General features: G+C 42.1%; 1 protein-coding gene across 1 annotated transcript in view; it reads right to left on the reverse strand.

Moving 5' to 3' along the window:
• The window catches only part of RELL1 (RELT like 1), a 67921-nt gene that overhangs the window by 7352 nt on the left and 41255 nt on the right, over positions 1–19314 (reverse strand). Inside the window, exons 4-6 of the mRNA XM_004418970.3 lie at positions 16628–16685; positions 13510–13746; positions 10569–10707 (exon numbers count right to left, since the gene is read on the reverse strand). Of these exons, the coding sequence (XP_004419027.1) occupies positions 10572–10707; positions 13510–13746; positions 16628–16685 (431 nt within the window). The 3' untranslated portion in view covers positions 10569–10571. The remainder of the gene's footprint in view (positions 1–10568; positions 10708–13509; positions 13747–16627; positions 16686–19314) is intronic.

The raw sequence follows: 19314 nt of genomic DNA on the forward strand, positions 1-19314 counted from the left end.
TGCTGGAGACCCGGGTTCGGATCCCGGGCTCGCACCGACGCGCTGCTTCTCTGGCCATGCTGAGGCCGCGTCCCACGTACAGCAACTAGAAGGATGTGCAGCTATGACACACAACTATCTACTGGGGCTTTGGGGGGAAAAAATAAATAAATAAAATCTTTAAAAAAAATAATAATAATAATAATAATAATATATAGTAGATGCTCTGTGTCTGTATATATAACTCTACTATACTAATGTAGCCCCTCTGCTTAGGTGGGTGACAACGCCCATCTCCCTTCACCCTCTCCAACACTGGGTGCTCACCAGGGAGACCATGTGAACTAGCTTGCCTGGAGGTCTCAGTGTATATATGTTTATCCTATGATTAAATATGAATAATGATGGTGCTCCCTTTTACTCTCAGAAGAGTCTCATTTTGGATGTAAGTTATATCATCATGCTAATGTTAATATTCATTTTTGCCAACAGAAAAGCAAAAAGTGATCTCATTATTGTTTGTATTTATTTATTTGACTATTAGTAAGGTTGGGCATTTTTCATGTTCACTGACCGTTGTATCTTTCATGCATTGTAAGAGTTCTGTACCCAATTCCTGTGTGTGTGTGTGTATGTGTGTGTGTGTGTCGGGATGTGGGGTAGAGAGGTGGGGGTGGGAAGAGGTTCCCCCACACCACCAAGCAATTCTCTTGACACCAGCGGGGTATCCTACAATTCAACTCAATTCTGACACTGTCTACCCGCAGACAGCATCAGATTCCACTGGTTGAGGACTCAGTCCCACAGTGGGCTGCCCTCCACTTCAGATGCCAATCCCAAGTCCAGGTTGTTACCTGAACTTCTGACTGACTGGCTATAAATTAGAGGTTCCCACGACCCCCCCTTGGGTTTCATTAATTTGCTAGAGCAGATCACAGGACTCAGGAAACCAGTTTACTCATTAGATTACTGGTTTACTATAAAGGATATTAAAGGAGAGGAATCAACAGCCAGATGAAGAGAAACTTGGAAGAGGTCCCAAACAAAGGAGCTTCTGTCCTCGTGGAGTTTGGGGCCTGGCACGATGCCACATGGAAGCATTCTAGTTCACCAACTTGGAAGCTCTCTGAACCCCATCCTTTTGGGTATTTATGGAGGCTCCATTACATAGGCAAGATTGATCAAATCACTGGCCATTGGTGATAGAACTCAATCTCCAGCCCCTCTCCCCTCCTCAGAGGTCAGGAAGGTGGGACCAGAAGTTCCAACCTTCTGATCACGTGATTGGCTCCCCTGGAAACCAGCCCTCAACCTTTGGTTACCTAGGGGCTTTCCACAATTCACCTCATTAACATAACAAAGGACACCTTTCCAGCTCTAGAAGCTCTGTGCCAGAAACAGGATGAAGACCAAATATATATTCTTATTATAAATCACTATATCACAACTGCCACATTACAATCCCTATTTTGGGAGGGAGTTTAATAATTAAAATTTTAGCTTTTTCATATCAACAATGAGCAACTTTTTATGCATGTGGGCCAATTCAGGAAAAATAAAAATGTTTATAGGTATTGTTTTCCATTCCAAATGGAAATAGCTTTTTTTTTATTTTATTGAGGTCACACTGGTTTATAAAATTATGTAAATTTCAGGTGTACATCATTATATTTCGATGAAATAGCTTTTAGTAGCATAGGAAGAAAATATATATTCCTGCAAATTATATTGCCTTCTTTACTGAATAATGCCAATGAGAAATTCTGCACTCCTTGTAGCTTTGTATCTTCTGACATTAGATTTGGATCTTACTGGCAAGTCTGAGAGTTGCTCTTCACTGAGTTATATACTCACAGTAATTTAAATGTGTTCATATATTTAGCAACAGTGGGTTTCCCAAGTGACAATAACTGAACACGTGATTTACCAGCCCTTGAGACGGTTCAGAGTACTTTATTCCAAGTAAAATGTAATTGATATCAAAAGTTATTCTGTACCTGGAAAAACAGATTCACATGGGAATTATTTAAATGTAACTTAGCAGTTCCCTATTAGTGAAACCACTGGACAGTTAGCCACCGATGATTAGGTAGCTAGTAACAAGTTTTCTGTGGCAATTATTAATGGCAGTTTTCAGTTGTTCACCCGCTCATTGTCAGTGGTGCTGATTATTTTTCAAAGTCATATACATAGGCAATACATTCTCCAACTCCCACTAGGTTCCTCACAGATAACATCTCTCTGACACTTGGATCACCATGGTAATGGGGGCTTGAGTTGTTTTTCAGGAACTACGAATCAACCCCCTGTCCTATTCAGGCCAGTTCAGGCGGGTGGGTTGAGACCACCAACCCACCAACTGGGCCTGCGCAGGTGTCTGAAAGGTTACCTCCTGACGTCAGGGAACTAAAAACCCTACCCTCAGATCATGCTAACACCACCATTTTGTGAACATGTGCCCTGTGAAGAGCCATGAAGCTTGAGTACACTTGTGCAGACCATCAATTACCGGACTCCTCCTTTCCTCCAACCATCTATCCCCACACTTCAGACCACCCTGCCCCTCTACCTCGTAAATATCCCAAACCTCCATTTTCGGGGAGGTGGATCTGAGATTTGTTCTCCCTTCTCCTCGCTTGGCTGCTTTGTGAGTAAACCCTTTCTCTGCTGCAAACTCGTCATCTCGGCGATTGGCATTTCACGAGACGGGCAAAATGAACCTGGTTCGGGAATAATTGTCTCAACACACCTATGATTCAATGTCTACACCAAGCTACAGGTAGAATAACTCATTACTCTGAATAGTACCACCTCTTTCTAATAAGAAAAACCAAACAAGTTAGACATTGCCTGTCTATTGGCTTGTGAGCACAATTTCAGGTAACTGGCCATCAGTAAGTCTCTACCTGAGTATCAAATGAACAAAACAACAACACCTTATAGGTTATGTCTAACCTGGCCTCTCGGAGCCTCAGGAAAATTTAAAAAATACCAAAAACATCAATTTATCACACTTTTATTTGCTAAGTGTTTAAATAGGGCCTGCCTGATATAATATAGCAATAATAACGCCTAGCCTTTGCCAATTTAGCATTTACTAAGTGCCAGGGAACAACATCCCTATGAGGTCGGTGGTATTATTAATATTATCCCCACTTTACAGATGGAGAAGCTGAGGCACCAGAGGCTAAGTAATTGTCCAAATTACACAGCTAAAAGGTGACAGACCAGTACTTGAGCACAGTCTGATTCCAGAACCTATACTGTGGAATCACTACAGCATCCTACGTCCTGTTACTTATGACAAATAGACACTAGCATTTACTTAAGCTATTTAATGTTAGTAGAGATCAAAGTCTCAAGTTACAAATCAAGAAAAATAAAAATCTTGGTTACAACTATTAATTCTCTCTTCTTTCTAGTTCTAGGCAAGAAATGTCTCCAAAGTATTTCATTTTCTACCTCCCTGGAGCCCCCGCAGGTCTGCCTTTAGATCCTCCAAAGTCTCCCTGAGCCTCCAAAGCTACAGATTCTATGGTGAAAAGGGCAGATGTCACAGCCCTTCTTTCTTAAGTTTTGTGAAAGGGCTGACAGGGCTACAATGGGAGAAGAGATAAGCTCTCCGAGGGGTCAGCGGGTCAAGTTCTAGTCAAAAACAGGGAGGGGCCCTGGAACAGACCCTGCCTAGTGAGAGCCGGGAAGGGAGGAGACAGCTTGCTTTGGTGGAAATTCAAAACAAAACAAAACAAAAACCTCTGGTCCTCCGTGTTGTCTACATTCCAAGAATACTGACAAATACGTTTTAGTTCCTTCTGTAGACAGAGCAATGCTGTGGAAAAATAACTTAAAGAACATTACAGTTGATGACAGTGAAGTATGTTTTTAGGTCCACCAAAAACTCTGCGATTATGTCCATAAATGTATTGGAGCTATTCCCAACAACCAAGAACAAACACGGCATATAACTTTTAAAATGTGCCCAGCATTTTCACTCCTTATGGCTCAATCAACGTGGGAGAGTAAAACTCAACAGTCCATGAAATCTATTAGTCACCAACTTCAGCAAAGAGCAAAGTGTAGACAAGTATCTATGCTCTTATTTGTAGAAGGGCAAAAGAGGGGGTGCACACACCTATATATGTTGGATAAGCATCAACATGCATAGAACAATCCTGAAAGGATATAGGGAACACCGATAACCGTGGTCCCCTCTTGGAAAGAGCACTGGCAGACGTGTGTAGTGGGGGAGAAGGGGTATAGATGAGGGAAAGACTTACTTTTTTTTTCAAGACTTATTTTTCACCCTGCAGCCTTTTATGCTGTTTGAATATCTTATTGCCTGCATGCCTTATTTTTCAATTTTTAAAAAATGACTCAATTTCAAGCACTTTTAACAACCACTACTTTAGAAAGAGTGAGGGGACTGAACTCTCAGGAAGCCCAAGTCCAGGCTCTGGGATTAACTGTCAGCATGACCTTGAACAACATACATGACCTCCTAGGGCCTCCTTACTCTGAAACAAGGGGGCCTGGGGGCACAGGGACAAAAGTCTACTACAACAACTAGAACAGGAGCTCAGCGAGAGCATGGCCCTTGTCTGTCTATCTTCCCCATTGCTTCGACCTCAAGGCCTGGCACAGTGGCTGGCAGAGAGTAGGGGCTCAGTAAATACTTTTAAAAGATGCAATTGTACCTGAATTGACCTGAACTACAGAGCTCCTGTGAGAGCTCACAGTCTATGGTCTTAGTCTACCTGTAAGAAAACAGAACAGCTCACAAACCTGGACCTGATCCAGGTACAGCTCCAACAGCCAAATGACATCACAGGGTCCCCACAGGAGACCAGAGGACGCCAGGCCTGGTGAAGGCCGATAATGTTGAAACGATCACCACTGTGAGCTACCGGCTAAGGCACAGGAGGATTGTTTTTTTCCTTGCTGGAGAAAGCAAAGCTCCCTCGAAAGTCAAAGCCACTGAGCCCATTAGCTCAAAAGTGCGGATTTCCTCCCATACAAGCCCTCTCACTACCTAGCCCAGGAATCCGGGAAAAATTAATTTCTCATGTTCATCATCTGTAAAGTGGAGAGATTATCACCCATAACTCACAAGGTTGCATTTAAATTTCTGTCCCTCACTCAGCTTTTCTCCTCACCTGGCCAGTTCTACCCGCCTGTTCTTTGCACAGCCACTGACTGGTCCTAGACAGATGTTAACGTCCCTCCACTTCCCTATTTAAGATGGACTCACTGGGACTGGTCTTCCACATAAAAACAACACAGGCATCAGACAAACTCCCGCTTTTACCCTGTAGAAATGTGTTCAGCAACTGAAAATCAAGCCACGTGGTCCTATTCATGCCTATTCAAGGTTAGTTTCTTCTTATAAACTTATATGCCATTGTCCCTTTAAGACCAGTGAATCAAATTAAGGGGCTCCCATCAAATCTGAGATCCTTATGCTTTTTATAAAATAAGTATTTAGCCCTGCCTGAAAAAAATATAAGCTATGGAGAAAAAAATTAGCTAACTAAAGGTACATCCTCTCCTTCCCTGGAGAGTTAAGATGAGAAGCGTGACGCAGAGGACTGCAAATAAAGCCACACAGCTTCAGGGGAGGCCCCACAGGGACCCGCCACTACACGGCCTGTCACAGAGTCCACAGGAAAGGAGAAAAGCTTGCCTTTCCTGATTGTTAGAGAAGGAAATGAAGGTGCCAAAGGTCAGGAAAGCTGACTTGGTGATTGGCCACAGACGCTCAGGAGAGAGGGAGCCTGATCCATGAAACAGTCTCGGTAAAAGAGAGACTTTTCCCCTGAGCAGAGCCCCAGCACAGCAGTGACTGAGTGAAGTGCAGAAAACTTCTCAGTGCACACTCTTAATGTACACCTCTTAATGTAAACCATCCTCTGATCTTCACGATGAAAAGAACTCAAATCAGCAAAACTTTTCAATCGCCTTGTAACTAATTCTGATTCCCCCTCCAGTAAGAGAGAAATGGTTATTTCTAAGGCCCTCTTAACATATACAAGAAAAGGGCCCAAATTCCTAAGGGACTTGCCAAATATCTATTTCTGAGATGTCATAAGAGTGTAAAAGGGATTCACAATACCTAAAGTTGATGCCTCAGACATGGGTTAATAAATAATTAAGACCACCGAGAATGGGATGAAAATTACTGATAACACTGAATATTTAGTAAATACTAACTATGTGCCAAGGACTGATTTAAGAACTCTACATACACATTATGTCATTTAAATCCAGACATGACCCCATTTTAAAGAGGAAGATCCTAAGGCCTGGAGAGTTAAGTCACTTGCCTAAAACCAGTGGTAGTTAATGGCACAGTTAAAATTAAACCTAAGCAGCTTAAAACTCAGTTTTTAATCACTAAAATAAAGTACTTAAATAAGAATTAATAGAATAGTTTCCATAATAAAACAATTTAAAATAAAAAGAGACATCTAGTATTATGAATTTTTGTTTTGATAAAAACATTGTATGTAAATTTACCAAATCAATGTTTCAATAAGACACCACCATAAAATGAAAAAGGAGCATAACATATTTCAGAAACACGCGATGCAGAATGCTTAGGACAGTATCATTTTTAAAAGCGAAAGACCAGTGATAATGAAGACAAGGCAGTGGCATTTGGAGGCTGAAAGCAATTTGATTTATTTAACTTTGAAGAACAAAAGCTTATTCTTCTAAGACGAAATCAAAACACATTTTCTGTGGAAAAAAGAAACCATTTTAACTCCATTGCCAAAATAAATCAGGCAGGGGGCAAATTAGATCTAGCTACAAAAAAGAACTCAGGCCAAGGAAAAGAATAAGGGCAACTGATTTTGCTTTTTAAAAAGAGAAGGAAAGAGAGAGCGAGAAATCCTGCCCCAGTCTAACTTAGTGTTCTATTTAGAACACTAAGTCTACTTTCTAGTATCAACCACTTAACTAAAAAAAAAATAAAGAAACCTAACCAGTGAGTAGCTATGCATTTGCATTTGAATATCTGAATCGATTCTATAGTAAAACAAGACATTCCAGTAAAAGAACTTGGCTAAAAATCCAAATTTAAACAAAAAAATTTTTCAGGAAAAAATACAACTCTAAAAATTGTATTAGACTGTATAAAAGACACTGTCCTATTATATTCACTGCATTTTAGGGTAAATCGTTCGATTCAGTCCAGAACCACAGATTTGGGCCCAGAAGGAATAATTTCAGGATATCTCTAGTTGGAAAATCAAATCATGTTAAATACCCCAAACATACTCTTTTTGGGGATGACAAATATAAGAAATCTAGCAAGAAAAGTTTTAACGGATACATAAATTTTTTTATATGTCAATGAATATTTCTTTCCCTCCTTTTTCAGAGTCCGTTCTCTGTTGGGGGCCTCAGACATTGTCACTCAACAGGTCCCAACCCCAGCAGGCTCTAAACACGGGACCCGCCTTCCCAGGACCCAGCTGAGTGGTGAAGTCTGTGACTCCAGAAGCCAGGCTGCCTGGGTTGGACTCTATACTCCACCACATTCTTGCTGGTAACTCTAAACAAGTTGCTTAAACTCTCTGTGCATAAGACCATCATCTGCAAAATAGGATACTAACTAGCACCTACCTATTGCTATTGTGAGGGTGAAATCCATTAATACATGGAATATGCCTTTCAAAGCATGCCAGGTACATAGTAAATACTCAGTACACAGTAGGTATTATAATTAAATTACTGCGTGACCCATGAGCATTCATGATATTATCATCTCTACTTTTGAGTTTGAAAATTTCCATAATAAAAATTTTTATTTTTAATTTCAAAATTAATTACTAGTTGAAGGCTTGGAAAATGCAGCCCTTTCTAAGGTCATTTGTGTGCTCACTGCTGATTTGGACAGCACAACACAATAAGACTACCCTCTGTGAAGAGTCAACTACATGCCAGACACTCTCTTGGCACTTGCCTTAATCAATGAATTTAATATCCAGGGCAGTTAAGTACAATTTCCAGGTGGTAAAGCTAGGAAGTGAGCCCAGGTCTTCTGATCAAATTCATTTTTTACAAAATCCTGGTGGATAATTGTGCGCTTTGCAGAGACTGTCAAACAGTAACCCAGTTAGACGTGGTCAGGACTTCAGATGATTCGATCAAATTCCTACATACAAAATTTGGACCAGAAAATCAGCTAAGCAATCCTAATTCTTTTAACCTTCTCAAGTGCCTCTCTGCAGGCAGTAGTGGCCAAAACCAGCCACGGCACATTAGCAAGGCTCTAATAGGGGCTCTAATAAGGCTGAGCTTTACAGAGGATCACCTTGCACCGCCTGCCTGAGGGCGAGCAGTGTCTTCTTGTGCACGGTGGGCTCCATCTCTCAATACATTGCCGGGTTGATGACTCATATGTAGATTGTCATTACAACCCATGCTTTCTTTGAGGCTAACCTGGCTGGGCATTCCTCATCTTGGACTTGAATAGCCAGATGCTTCTCTTCCCAGACAGGCAAGTCCTCATGACTTTAATCAGAATGCTTCTCTAATTCACCCAAGTCACTCACGATTCCAATTCCAACATCTAAGGTACCATCTACTCTGATAAAACTTTCTGCAATGATGGAAATGTTGTGTATCTGCGCTGTCCAATATGGCAGACCCTAGCCATCTGTGGCTACTGAACACTTTAAACGTGCTAGTGCAACTGCAGAACTAAGTTTTTAATTTTAATTAATTTAAATTTAGCCATAGGTGACTAGTGGCTACCGTATCAGACCACAAGGTTCTAGCTCACTGGGGGAATGTCTCCCATTCATGGGTCTAGGGCTACCCCTTCATGAGCATCCTAGGATGATAGAAGAGTATAGCTGGTCTTACAGTCAGAGACCTAGGTTCAAATCAGCTTCTCTTTCCAGCTATGTGACCCTTAACATGTCGCTTACCCTTGCCATTCATTGGTTTCCTCATCTACAAAACTGGGATAATAGTATCCATTCCATTAGATGTTTATAATGGTGACATGTGAGATATGTATCAGTACCCAGAAGACTAGAATACTGAATTGACATTAGATGCTATCACTACTATCTTCATCATCCTCTTCCTAAAATCCTCTTAGTTTCCTTCCCCAAAGCACCAGTAACTAGCTGAGAAGCCAAAGACAAACTTGTCTGCTCTGTTTCTCTCCCTATTCAGCTCCTCAACTCAGGGGAAGGGGCCAGATCTCCCCAAAGGAAAGACTGCAAGAATTAGCCCCGGAAAGCTATCAGAGCCCCTCCATCTTACAGAATTCAGGACCATAACTCTTCCAGATTACTTCCAGAACATTCTCAACCCCTCTGAGCCTGGCAGGTTATCAGAGAAGCTTCACTCAAAAGCCACTTCTCTCCCCAACTCAGCCACACCAACCAAAAAAGAATTAATTTATAATAATCAGCAGCACTAACTGAGGATTTCCTATGTGCCAGGCCCTGGGCTTCACGTGCTATTTCACAGAAATCTCACTGTCACCCCCCAAGGCAGGTAGCATTATCTCATTTTCCAGTGAGGAAAGTGAGGCATAAAAAGCCAAAGTACCTTGCCCAGTTCCCAGTGCTAGTGAGAGCAAACTGGGATTTGAACCTGGCCACCTACTCAAGGGTTCAGCTTCAACCTTGCTATTTCCCTGTACCTTCCAGGGCCCCACCAGTCCACGTCCCATGCCCCTCTTCCCCTTTCTTTGTAAGTGTAACCTCCTCTGCCTTAATGTCCAGCCTCTGATGGTTCCATTGGAGCTTTTGGAGCGTGATCACTCCTGAGTCTTCACACTTGCCTTTTTACATATAATAAGAAACATGAAAGGGATAAATGCTACTCAAGCCAGAACAGAAAGAAAAGAGTAAGATGAAAGCTAAGCCAATATCAAGTTATCACAGACTTTTTTTTTTTTAAGCACTATCTTCCAAAATTAAAATTGTCAAACCAAGAAGGATTCACTTTTGCTTTTAAATTGCTTCAAAATATTTGGTGGAAAGAGTAATATCCCTTTTGGGGGTGTATTTTAGAACTGTGGCACATCAAAGAAAACTGGTTTCCAACTCAAAGGAAAAAGCATTGGTTTGCTTGCTCCAGCCTTTTTCTAATCACAGTTTACCTAGAAATGACGACATGATTGTATTTCATTTGGCCTGCATGGTTTTTTAAAGGAAATTTAATAAGGTGCCAACACTCAAAAACCTGTGGTGGTCTCTCATTTAAAAAATCTAGACTTCCACCTTTTTTTGCATAAGATCTAGCAACACTAAGCGCCTTCTGCCTTCTGATAAGGCAAGCCCTAAGATGAGTTATGTGATTTCTAGTTTGCCACAATCCCCACCACTCCACATTGTCTCATAAGTAATCCTCACTGTCCTGGAGTCACCTGAGTTTGTGGCCTCTTTACACAGAAGTTCTGGACAGACAAGTAATCGTGTTCAGTCCCCTACAGTCCTACCAGTTCCAGAAAAGCACTCTCATTTCCCTGCCAAGTCATGTCTTGGCCACAGACCCCAGGGAGGCTCTCAGTACCTTCTCCCCACCATGCACCACCCCACACCCAATGTCAGCAAACAACTCACCTGCTACTCAGTGTCACTTTGTTCCCTCTTCACAGGTGTCACAGGTACGTCCCCATTGACGCTATCGTTCCCACTAACCGACATCAAACTTCTCCGCTCCTTCTGATTTGACTTGTTTTCCACTTTTGTAACTCTAAACCTAAGGGGGTAAAGAGATTTGACGGGTTGTGCTTTTCCAGTAAACAAGAATTACGAGTGAACCAAAAATTATCCATCTAGAGGATCCCAAACCAACTCAGCCAAAAGTTAGGACAGCAATGAAAAACACCATATTCAATGGAAGGGGCATTCCTATCCAGCAAATCCCACCGTCCCCTGCTGAACCGTCCAGGTGATTTTCACTCAACACATCAGGGACTATGCTGGATATTTTACAGAGCGTGGAAAATGCATTAAAAAACATGGGGACTTGGGACCAGCCCGGTGGCTTAGTGGTTAAGTTCGCACGCTCTGCTTTGGCAGCCTGGCATTTGCAGGTTTGGATCCCGGGCGCAGACCTAAGCACCGCTTATCAAGTCATGCTGAGGCGGCATCCCACATATAAAGTACAGGAAGATGGGGACTGATGTTAGCCCAGGGCCAATCTTCCTTCAGCAAAAAGAGGAGGATTGGCAACAGGTGTTAGCTCAGAGCTAATCTTCCTCACCAAAAAAAAAAAAAAAAAAACCCACATGGGTACTCAACTATTAAACAGCCTCAGAGTTGTGGTTTCTATGGTGACATGAGCTTTAACATCAGTTGTTTTAACCACAGAAGGCTGATTAAAAGCAAAACTAATTTGCAAATCAGACTGATTTAACCAAAATGATCACCAGAGAGCTGTCTTTCTCAAAGTACACCCGTCAGAGAGTCCCATCTCTACACACACACACACACACATAGACACAAAGCCAGAGGAGCCCCAACTATGCATTTATCAGTATCAGTTGGCAGTAGGCTTTTGTGTCTGTTTGGTTTTCGCCTTTTTTTTTTTTAAGCAAATTTGGGTTAATTTTAATTAAGGTTTAAGGAAAAAGTTAAGGAAGTTAAGGAAGAGATTTCATTAAGAATTGAAAGAAGTCAAAGAAAATTTCCTCAATTTGACTGTTTCTCTAGTACATCATCATCAAATCCCTAAAGTCTTTCATAATAGCTTCGCTCTGGTTCTGGCTTTAATTTCCCTTAAAACTATCTAAAATAAATTCTCCTTCTTTGTCCAAAATGAGGTCACCAACCATAAGGAGGAGGGAGACTCTGAGGAAGTGAAACAAGATCAGGGAAGAGCTGTAACCGCTAGCCTATTCTGTCGAACTGTAAGCCTCTTTTTAAGCAACACATGCCAAAACGCAGCCTGTAATAATTAAACACTCGTGGTATTCTACATCCAAAAAATACAGAAGGATTTTGGGCATTTAAAACAGCCATGTTGAATCTGAGTTGAAAATTTCAGCAGATTTTTTTTAAAGCAAACAAAATACGCTTTGTCCAAACAAGCCGCAGGTTCTCATCACATTCCACACTCGTCAACTCCTATGACTCTGCTTCTTAATAAAACGGTGTGGTCAGGAGTTGTGCTGTTCTGCTGTCAGTGGCAAACAGCTCTGCACTCTTCTCCTCGTTGCTTGTGCAACACGACGAAACTCAACTGAATTAAAATAATGATAATAACAGCCAACACTTCTTGAGCACATAATAAGTGCCAAATACTGGTCTAAGACCGTTACGTGAGTCACCCTATCGAGCCTTCACAGCAAATCAGATGAGGTGAGTGTTAATGTCATCTCCATTTTATAGAGGGGGAAACTGAGGCACAGAGAGAGGAAACAGTGTGTAAGTAGTGGTGTCCATGGAGAAGAAAGGATCATGTATGCAGTACTCTCAACTTTCGCTCAGTGCCGCCCAGCCGTGCTCCAATATGCATGCTCTTAACCATTACTTTCCTCTGCCTCTCTAAAGCCTTAGTAACGCAGTTCCCGCATGAGACTCAAAATCAAAACAGGAGACACGGCAGAAGCATTCCACTGCAAAATGCTCTACATATAGTCAAACTGATTCATCACTGCAACTGCAAGCTCTCCACCTCACAAACGTGTCTTCTCCACATCACTTTAGGACTGGGAAGCCCAGGACACAGGAGCGGTGAACTCAAAGAAAGCAGTCACAGGAATCCACCTGGAGCTTATGTGGCAGAGACTGGAGAGCTGTGGACCAGCTCCATCTCTTCTCTTCTTCCCATCACACGGCTGGATGACATTTCCCAGCTCCCTGGCAGTTAGGTGTGGCCAAGTGATTGAGTTCTAGCCAGTAGAATGTGAGCTTCCAGGCCTATCTCATTAAGACCTCTCATGAACAACCCTCCATGGCCTTTCTTGTTCTGCCAGCAAACCTGGCGGAGCCACAAGATGGAAGGGATTTGGGATTCTGGATGACTACTTGAAGAGCCACCCACTGATCTTTTGATTTCCACAAGCAAAATATAAACTTCTATTCTGTGTATAGTTGGGCTTATCTATTAGAGCAAGTGTGATGGTGAATTTTATGTGTCAACTTGACTGGGCTAAGGGATACCCAGATAGCTGGTAAAACATTATTTTTGGGTGTGTCTTTGAGGGTGTTTCCAGAAGCCTCCATAATCTCGTGAGCCAATTCCTATAATAAATCTCCTCTTACATATATCTCTATATATCCTATTGGTTCTGCTGCTCTGGAGAACCCTAAGACAGCAAGTAATTAATTTTTTACCTCATTTAATACACCTGAATCTGATCTAGGACTAGCCACCTCTTAGGATTCTTCCACTGTTGGAAAAATGCAGGACTCAGACCAGAAAACATCTAAAAAGCACAGAGATATGACCTGAGCCAGGCTTAGGAGAACATACTTTGTATTTAACAGGTAAGCACAAACCCACACACCACAGCAGCCGTGTCACACAAACCCAGAGCATCCACAGGGATCTTACCTGCCCACAGAGAGGACGGTGACCTCTCCTTGGCGCCTCGAACGGCCCTCTTTGGACTTGTTGGTGGGTTTTATGAAGTGCCACCGCTTGTGCCTACACCGATGACATACATCCCTCTCGACAGCACCGCCCACTGTGTGCAGATGGTGGCCACAGATGTGCTTCCCTGGGGTGGCCCCCGGCGACAAGGGCCCGGGGCTCAAGGGCGGGCTCCCCGGAGTGCTGGGGGTCACGGGGCTAAGGTGGGAAGAAACAGGAAAAGGTAGTACTGGTTACTTCAAAGAAACGCCAGCTCAGCAATCTCTCCCCCTGCAAAGCAAGAAGCAGGTTTAAATCAAAAGAAAAAAATGCCTCTTCCAATCACACAAATGGGCCTTGTAAGCTGATCTTAGGCAGCAGGTACGAACTCTTACTGCAATGACAGCTCATTTTAAACAGCAATAATGTGACTGATCACTTCTACAATGGAATTAACTGGCTAGAAATAAACCACCGCTTCTAATGATGCGGCACTGTTTGAATTTAAAGTATTAGGTTCCTTTCTAAATGACTAATCTCCATTCTCACGCAATCACACTAATTTCTCAAACATAGCCAAGTGTCTGCCTAGATCTCTAAGCAAAGAGATGCCCTGAATCTATGTGCCCCAGAGGACTGAGAAACTTAAATTCCAATCAAACGATCCAATGACTTAAGACAGAATACTTGATCCAATCTGACTACTGCATCAAAGGAAGAAAGGTTTTAGGTCAAGATACCAAAGTGATGCTCAAAAGAGATGCTGACAGTGTCGATAACAGTAATAATAAAAATAGCTAACACTGGGGCCAGCCCGGTAGCAAAGCGGTTAAGTTCACGCTCTGGCGGCTCGAGGTTCGCCAGTTTGCATCCTAGGCATGGACCTACGCACTGCTCGTCAAGCCATGCTGAGGCAGCGTCCCACATAGAAGAGCTACAACTCTACAACTGTGTACTGGAGCTTTGGGGAGAAAAAAGAAAAAAGAGGAAGATTGGCAACAGATGTTAGCACAGAGCCAATCTTCCTCAAAAAAACAAATTTTTTTAAAAAACCTAAAAGGTAGGTATTATTAATTTCCTCATTTTAAAAATGAGGACATTGAGGCTCAGAGAAGTTAAGTAACTTGTCCAAGGTCACACAGCTAATAAGTGACGGATCTGAGATCCAAATCTAGACAGTCTAATTCTAGAAACCATGTTCTTAACCACCATGCTGTTGTGCTTCAGAAACAAGGAAGACCACTTTGATAACCGGGAAGAAATCTAGCCATCCAAAATATAAAAAGCAGAAATAAATAGGCCAAAGGTTGGCTACTTTCCAAGGGCATATGTCAAGGCTCTGCTCCACTAGAAAAGGAGGAAATGAAACAGCACAGGGCCAGCGTGACCAGGAATCAGCCCTCTGACGTGGTGTAGGAGGGTAGGTGGGGCAACACGTCAGAGCACAGCCTGACACCTGAGACTGTGCCAAGAGCCCCAAAGGCACATGGAAGTCTTATGACAGCATAAACCAGCTTTTATGCGGCTGACAACCGGCCCAGCTGCACACGAAAAAGTGTAGCTCGTGGCTGAGGAGACAGTCTGAAACATCACAGACAACCGCAAGTTTTCTGGGGCTCTTTAGGGGTGCTGTTTCGATGGTTCAAATAAAAACACACAGCAGCAGCTTTCTGGCGTAAAACACTGTTAAATTAACACCACACGGTAGAAAGTTGAATTCACAAGTTTAACAACATTCATTCCACAAACATTTATCAAACACTTGCTGTGCACAAAACTCAATGAAGGCACTACACGATGAGGCCCAAAGACGCCCGAGGCAAAGATACCATGAACGAACACGGTCCTAATGCCAGCTGTTCGGTCAGAGCCCCTAGGTCTCTATGAACCACACCACCAGAGCTTCCTAAACCGACCTTCCTGCATTTTTGAGTTACTTTACTAAAAATGCAAATCTAACAGCGGGTTTGACAAACACGTTTTAAATATCTAGGACGTGCTGGGGGCACCACGCACAGAGTAAGCAGAAAAAGGTCCAAACTCCTTACCATGTCACTGGGTCCCAAGTCGCCTTCCTTGCCTTCTTGCTACCGTCCCCAGTGCATTCTCTGGCCACCCCAGCCTGACCCTTTCCAGGTGCGTCTCACACTTGCATGATCTAGTGCCTTTTCTCCTGGACTTTCTCTGCCTACAAGCAGCCCCTGCCTCTTGTCTCTGCCTGTCACGTGCCTGATTCAGATGGCACTTCTTCTGTGAACCTTCCCTGACCTCCTGTTGGCCCCACGGAGCCTCCAGAGCATCTGGTCTTTACTTCTCCTACAGCACACTCATGCTCTCCACCATTATGCCTCATACACACGTCTCCGTTCCCCGCTAGACTAAGTCTCCAAGGCAAGGATCTGTGAACACCCAGCTCCAGCACATAATCAGCACACAGCAGGCACTCAATAAATGCTCCTTGTTGAAGAAGTGAAAAATTATACAGAAATAGAATTATCTGTAATTAATTAGGAAGGACGATGATGCTCAACAACCATAACCTAAACTGGTGATACAAAATAGAACTTAGCAGGTGCCCCCCAACCAGCCTCGTTTTTCATTTAATCATCATTGTTCATGGAAGTCTTTCAATGCCCGAGGTACTTTGTATTCCTTATAATAACCCAATGAAGTTGGTACAGTGGTTGTCTCCATTTTATAGAGGCTGGGACTTGAGCACAGAGTGGTCAGTTAACTGGCCCAGGAAAAGGCCATCAGTAAGTGGTGGAGGTAAGACTCAACCCCGGTCCCCAGTTTCAGCGCTGTTACTTCCTCCCATCACTATTCTCCAACACAGCAGTTCTCAGCAAGGGGTGATTTGCCCCCAGGGGACATGGACAATGAGTAGAGACATTTTGGGTTGTCACACACAGTGGGGGAGGGGGACACTGGCGTGTAGCGATTGGAGGCCAGGAATGCTGTTAATATTCTACAGTGCACTGGACAGTCCCCCACAGCAAAGAATTATCTGGCCCAAACGTCAATAGTGACCAAGTTGGAAAACCTGCTCTGGTAGCTAACCAAAAAAAATGTCCCATTAACTGGGAAGAGGAGCACTCACCTTTCAGGATCGCCCACGCTGTTGTCTGCTACCATTGCCTTTAAAACATCAACGTTTGCTAAGAAATAAAAAAAGAAAACAATTAAAATGGAATGAATCAGATGAGTAATCATAGAGTTATTACATCAGAAAAGCTGTTGGAAAAATACCTGAGTTCTTTTATTTCACAGATGAAGCCCTGGCGTCCCAGAGAAGGGAGGGTCTTTCCCAAAGTAACCCCATGGATATGGCACCATCTGCCAATAAATTCCACCACTCAGGAATTTAGTATTAGTGACAGAATCTATGCAAAGAAAGCAGATCTACCATGGAGCTTTGCTTCCTACACATCATTAGCAATATAACAGAAAACTACATTTCTCCCCACCGCCCACCCCGTCCTCCACACCACAGGGAAATTTACATGCTGCTGTTCTCTGTTGCATTCAACTAACTTTGCTAAACAGGTAGTGAAATGTCTTAAGAGATCTGTATCCTAATAACCTATATGTGCCAAAATAGTTACCCTCAACTCTGGATATCCATGTAGTATCAAGTCTATCCCACATATCAGCAGGGATGGGAGAGGGTCAATTTTCCAGGTGGGCCATTTAGCTTAGTTCTGCTTCAGGACCATACAAGACCTGAACTCTTAGCCGGATACCTTAAACTTTCAAGTGTTGGTCACACATCTAAGTTATCTAGTATAGGCTGAGTTAAATTAGACTTCTAATGTAAATTTCTCTTTAAATGCAAATTTAAAAAAAAAGAAAATTACAGGCCAATATCACTGATGAACATCGATGCAAAAATCCTCAATAAAATACTAGCAAATCGCATACAACAATACGTTAAAAAGATTATACACCATGATCAAGTGGGATTTATTCCAGGGATGCAGGGATGGTTTAACATTCGCAAATCAATCAACGTAATACACCACATTAATAAAATGAAGAACAAAAATCACATGATCATCTCAATAGATGCAGAGAAAGCATTTGACAAGATACAGCATCCATTTATGATAAAAACTCTGAATAAAATGGGTATAGAAGGAAAGTACCTCAACATAATAAAGACCATATATGAGAAACCCACAGCTAATATCATCCTCAGTGGTGAAAAACTGAAAGCCATCCCTCTAAGAACAGGAACCAGACAAGGATGCCCACTGTCACCACTCCTATTTAACATAGTACTGGAAGTCCTAGCCAGAGCAATCAGGAAAGAGAAAGAAATAAAAGGGATCCAAATTGGAAAGGAAGAAGTGAAACTGTCACTATTTGCAGATGACATGATTTTATATATAGAAAACCCCAAAGAATCCACCAGAAAACTTTTAGAAGTAATAAACGAGTATGGTAAAGTTGCAGGATACAAAATCAACATACAAAAATCAGTTGCATTTCTGTACACTAACAACGAAGTAGCAGAAAGAGAAATTAAGAATACCATCCCATTTACAATTGCAACAAAAAGAATAAAATACCTAGAAATAAACTTAACCAAAGAGGTGAAAGATCTGTACACAGAAAACTATAAAACATTTCTGAAAGAAATTGAAGAAGACACAAAGAAATGGAAAGATATTCCGTGCTCTTGGACTGGAAGAATTAACATAGTTAAGATGTCCATACTTCCTAAAGCCATCTATAGATTCAATGCAATCCCTATCAAAGTTCCAACAACATTTTTCACAGAAATAGAACAAAGAATCCTAAAATTTATATGGAACAACAAAAGACCTCGAATAGCTAAAGGAATCCTAAGAAAAAAGAACAAAGCTGGAGGTATCACACTCCCTGATTTCAAAATATACTACAAAGCTGTAGTAACCAAAACAGCATGGTACTGGCACAAAAACAGACACACAGATCAATGGAATAGAATCGAAAGCCCAGAAATAAACCCACACATCTATGGACAGCTAATCTTTGACAAAGGAGCCAAGCACATACAATGGGGAAAAGAAAGTCTCTTCAACAAATGGTGTTGGGAAAACTGGATAGCCATATGCAAAAAATGAAAGTAGACCCTTACCTTACACCATATACAAAAATTAACTCCAAATGGATTAAAGACTTGAATGTAAGACCTGAAACTGTGAAACTTCTAGAAGAAAACATAGGCAGTACGCTCTTCGACATCAGTCTTAGCAACATCTTCTCAAACACCACGTCTGACCGGGCAAGAGAAACAATAGAAAAAATAAACAAATGGGACTACATCAAACTAAAAAGCTTCTGCACAGCAAAGGAAACCATCAACAAAACGAAAAGACAACCTAACAATTGGGAGAAGATATTTGCAAACCATACTTCTGATAAGGGCTTAATCTCCAAAATATATAAAGAACTCATGCATCTTACCAACAAAAACTACCAACCCAATTAAAAATGGGCAAAAGACCTGAACAGACATTTCTCCAAAGAAGATATACAGATGGCCAACAGACACATGAAATGATGATCAACATCACTAACTCTCAGGCATATGCACATCAAAACTACAATGAGATATCACCTGACGCCCGTCAGAATGGCTATAATTAACAAGACAGGAAACAACATGTGTTGGAGAGGATGTGGAGAGAAGGGAACTCTCATACACTGCTGGTGGGAGTGCAAACTGGTGCAGCCACTATGGAAAACAGTATGGAGATTCCTCAAAAATCAAGGATAGAACTACCATATGATCCAGCCATC

The sequence above is a fragment of the Ceratotherium simum genome, chromosome 8, assembly GCF_057802395.1.
Source record: "Ceratotherium simum simum isolate JZ-2026a chromosome 8, ASM5780239v1, whole genome shotgun sequence".
In the NCBI taxonomy this organism is placed as follows: domain Eukaryota; kingdom Metazoa; phylum Chordata; class Mammalia; order Perissodactyla; family Rhinocerotidae; genus Ceratotherium; species Ceratotherium simum.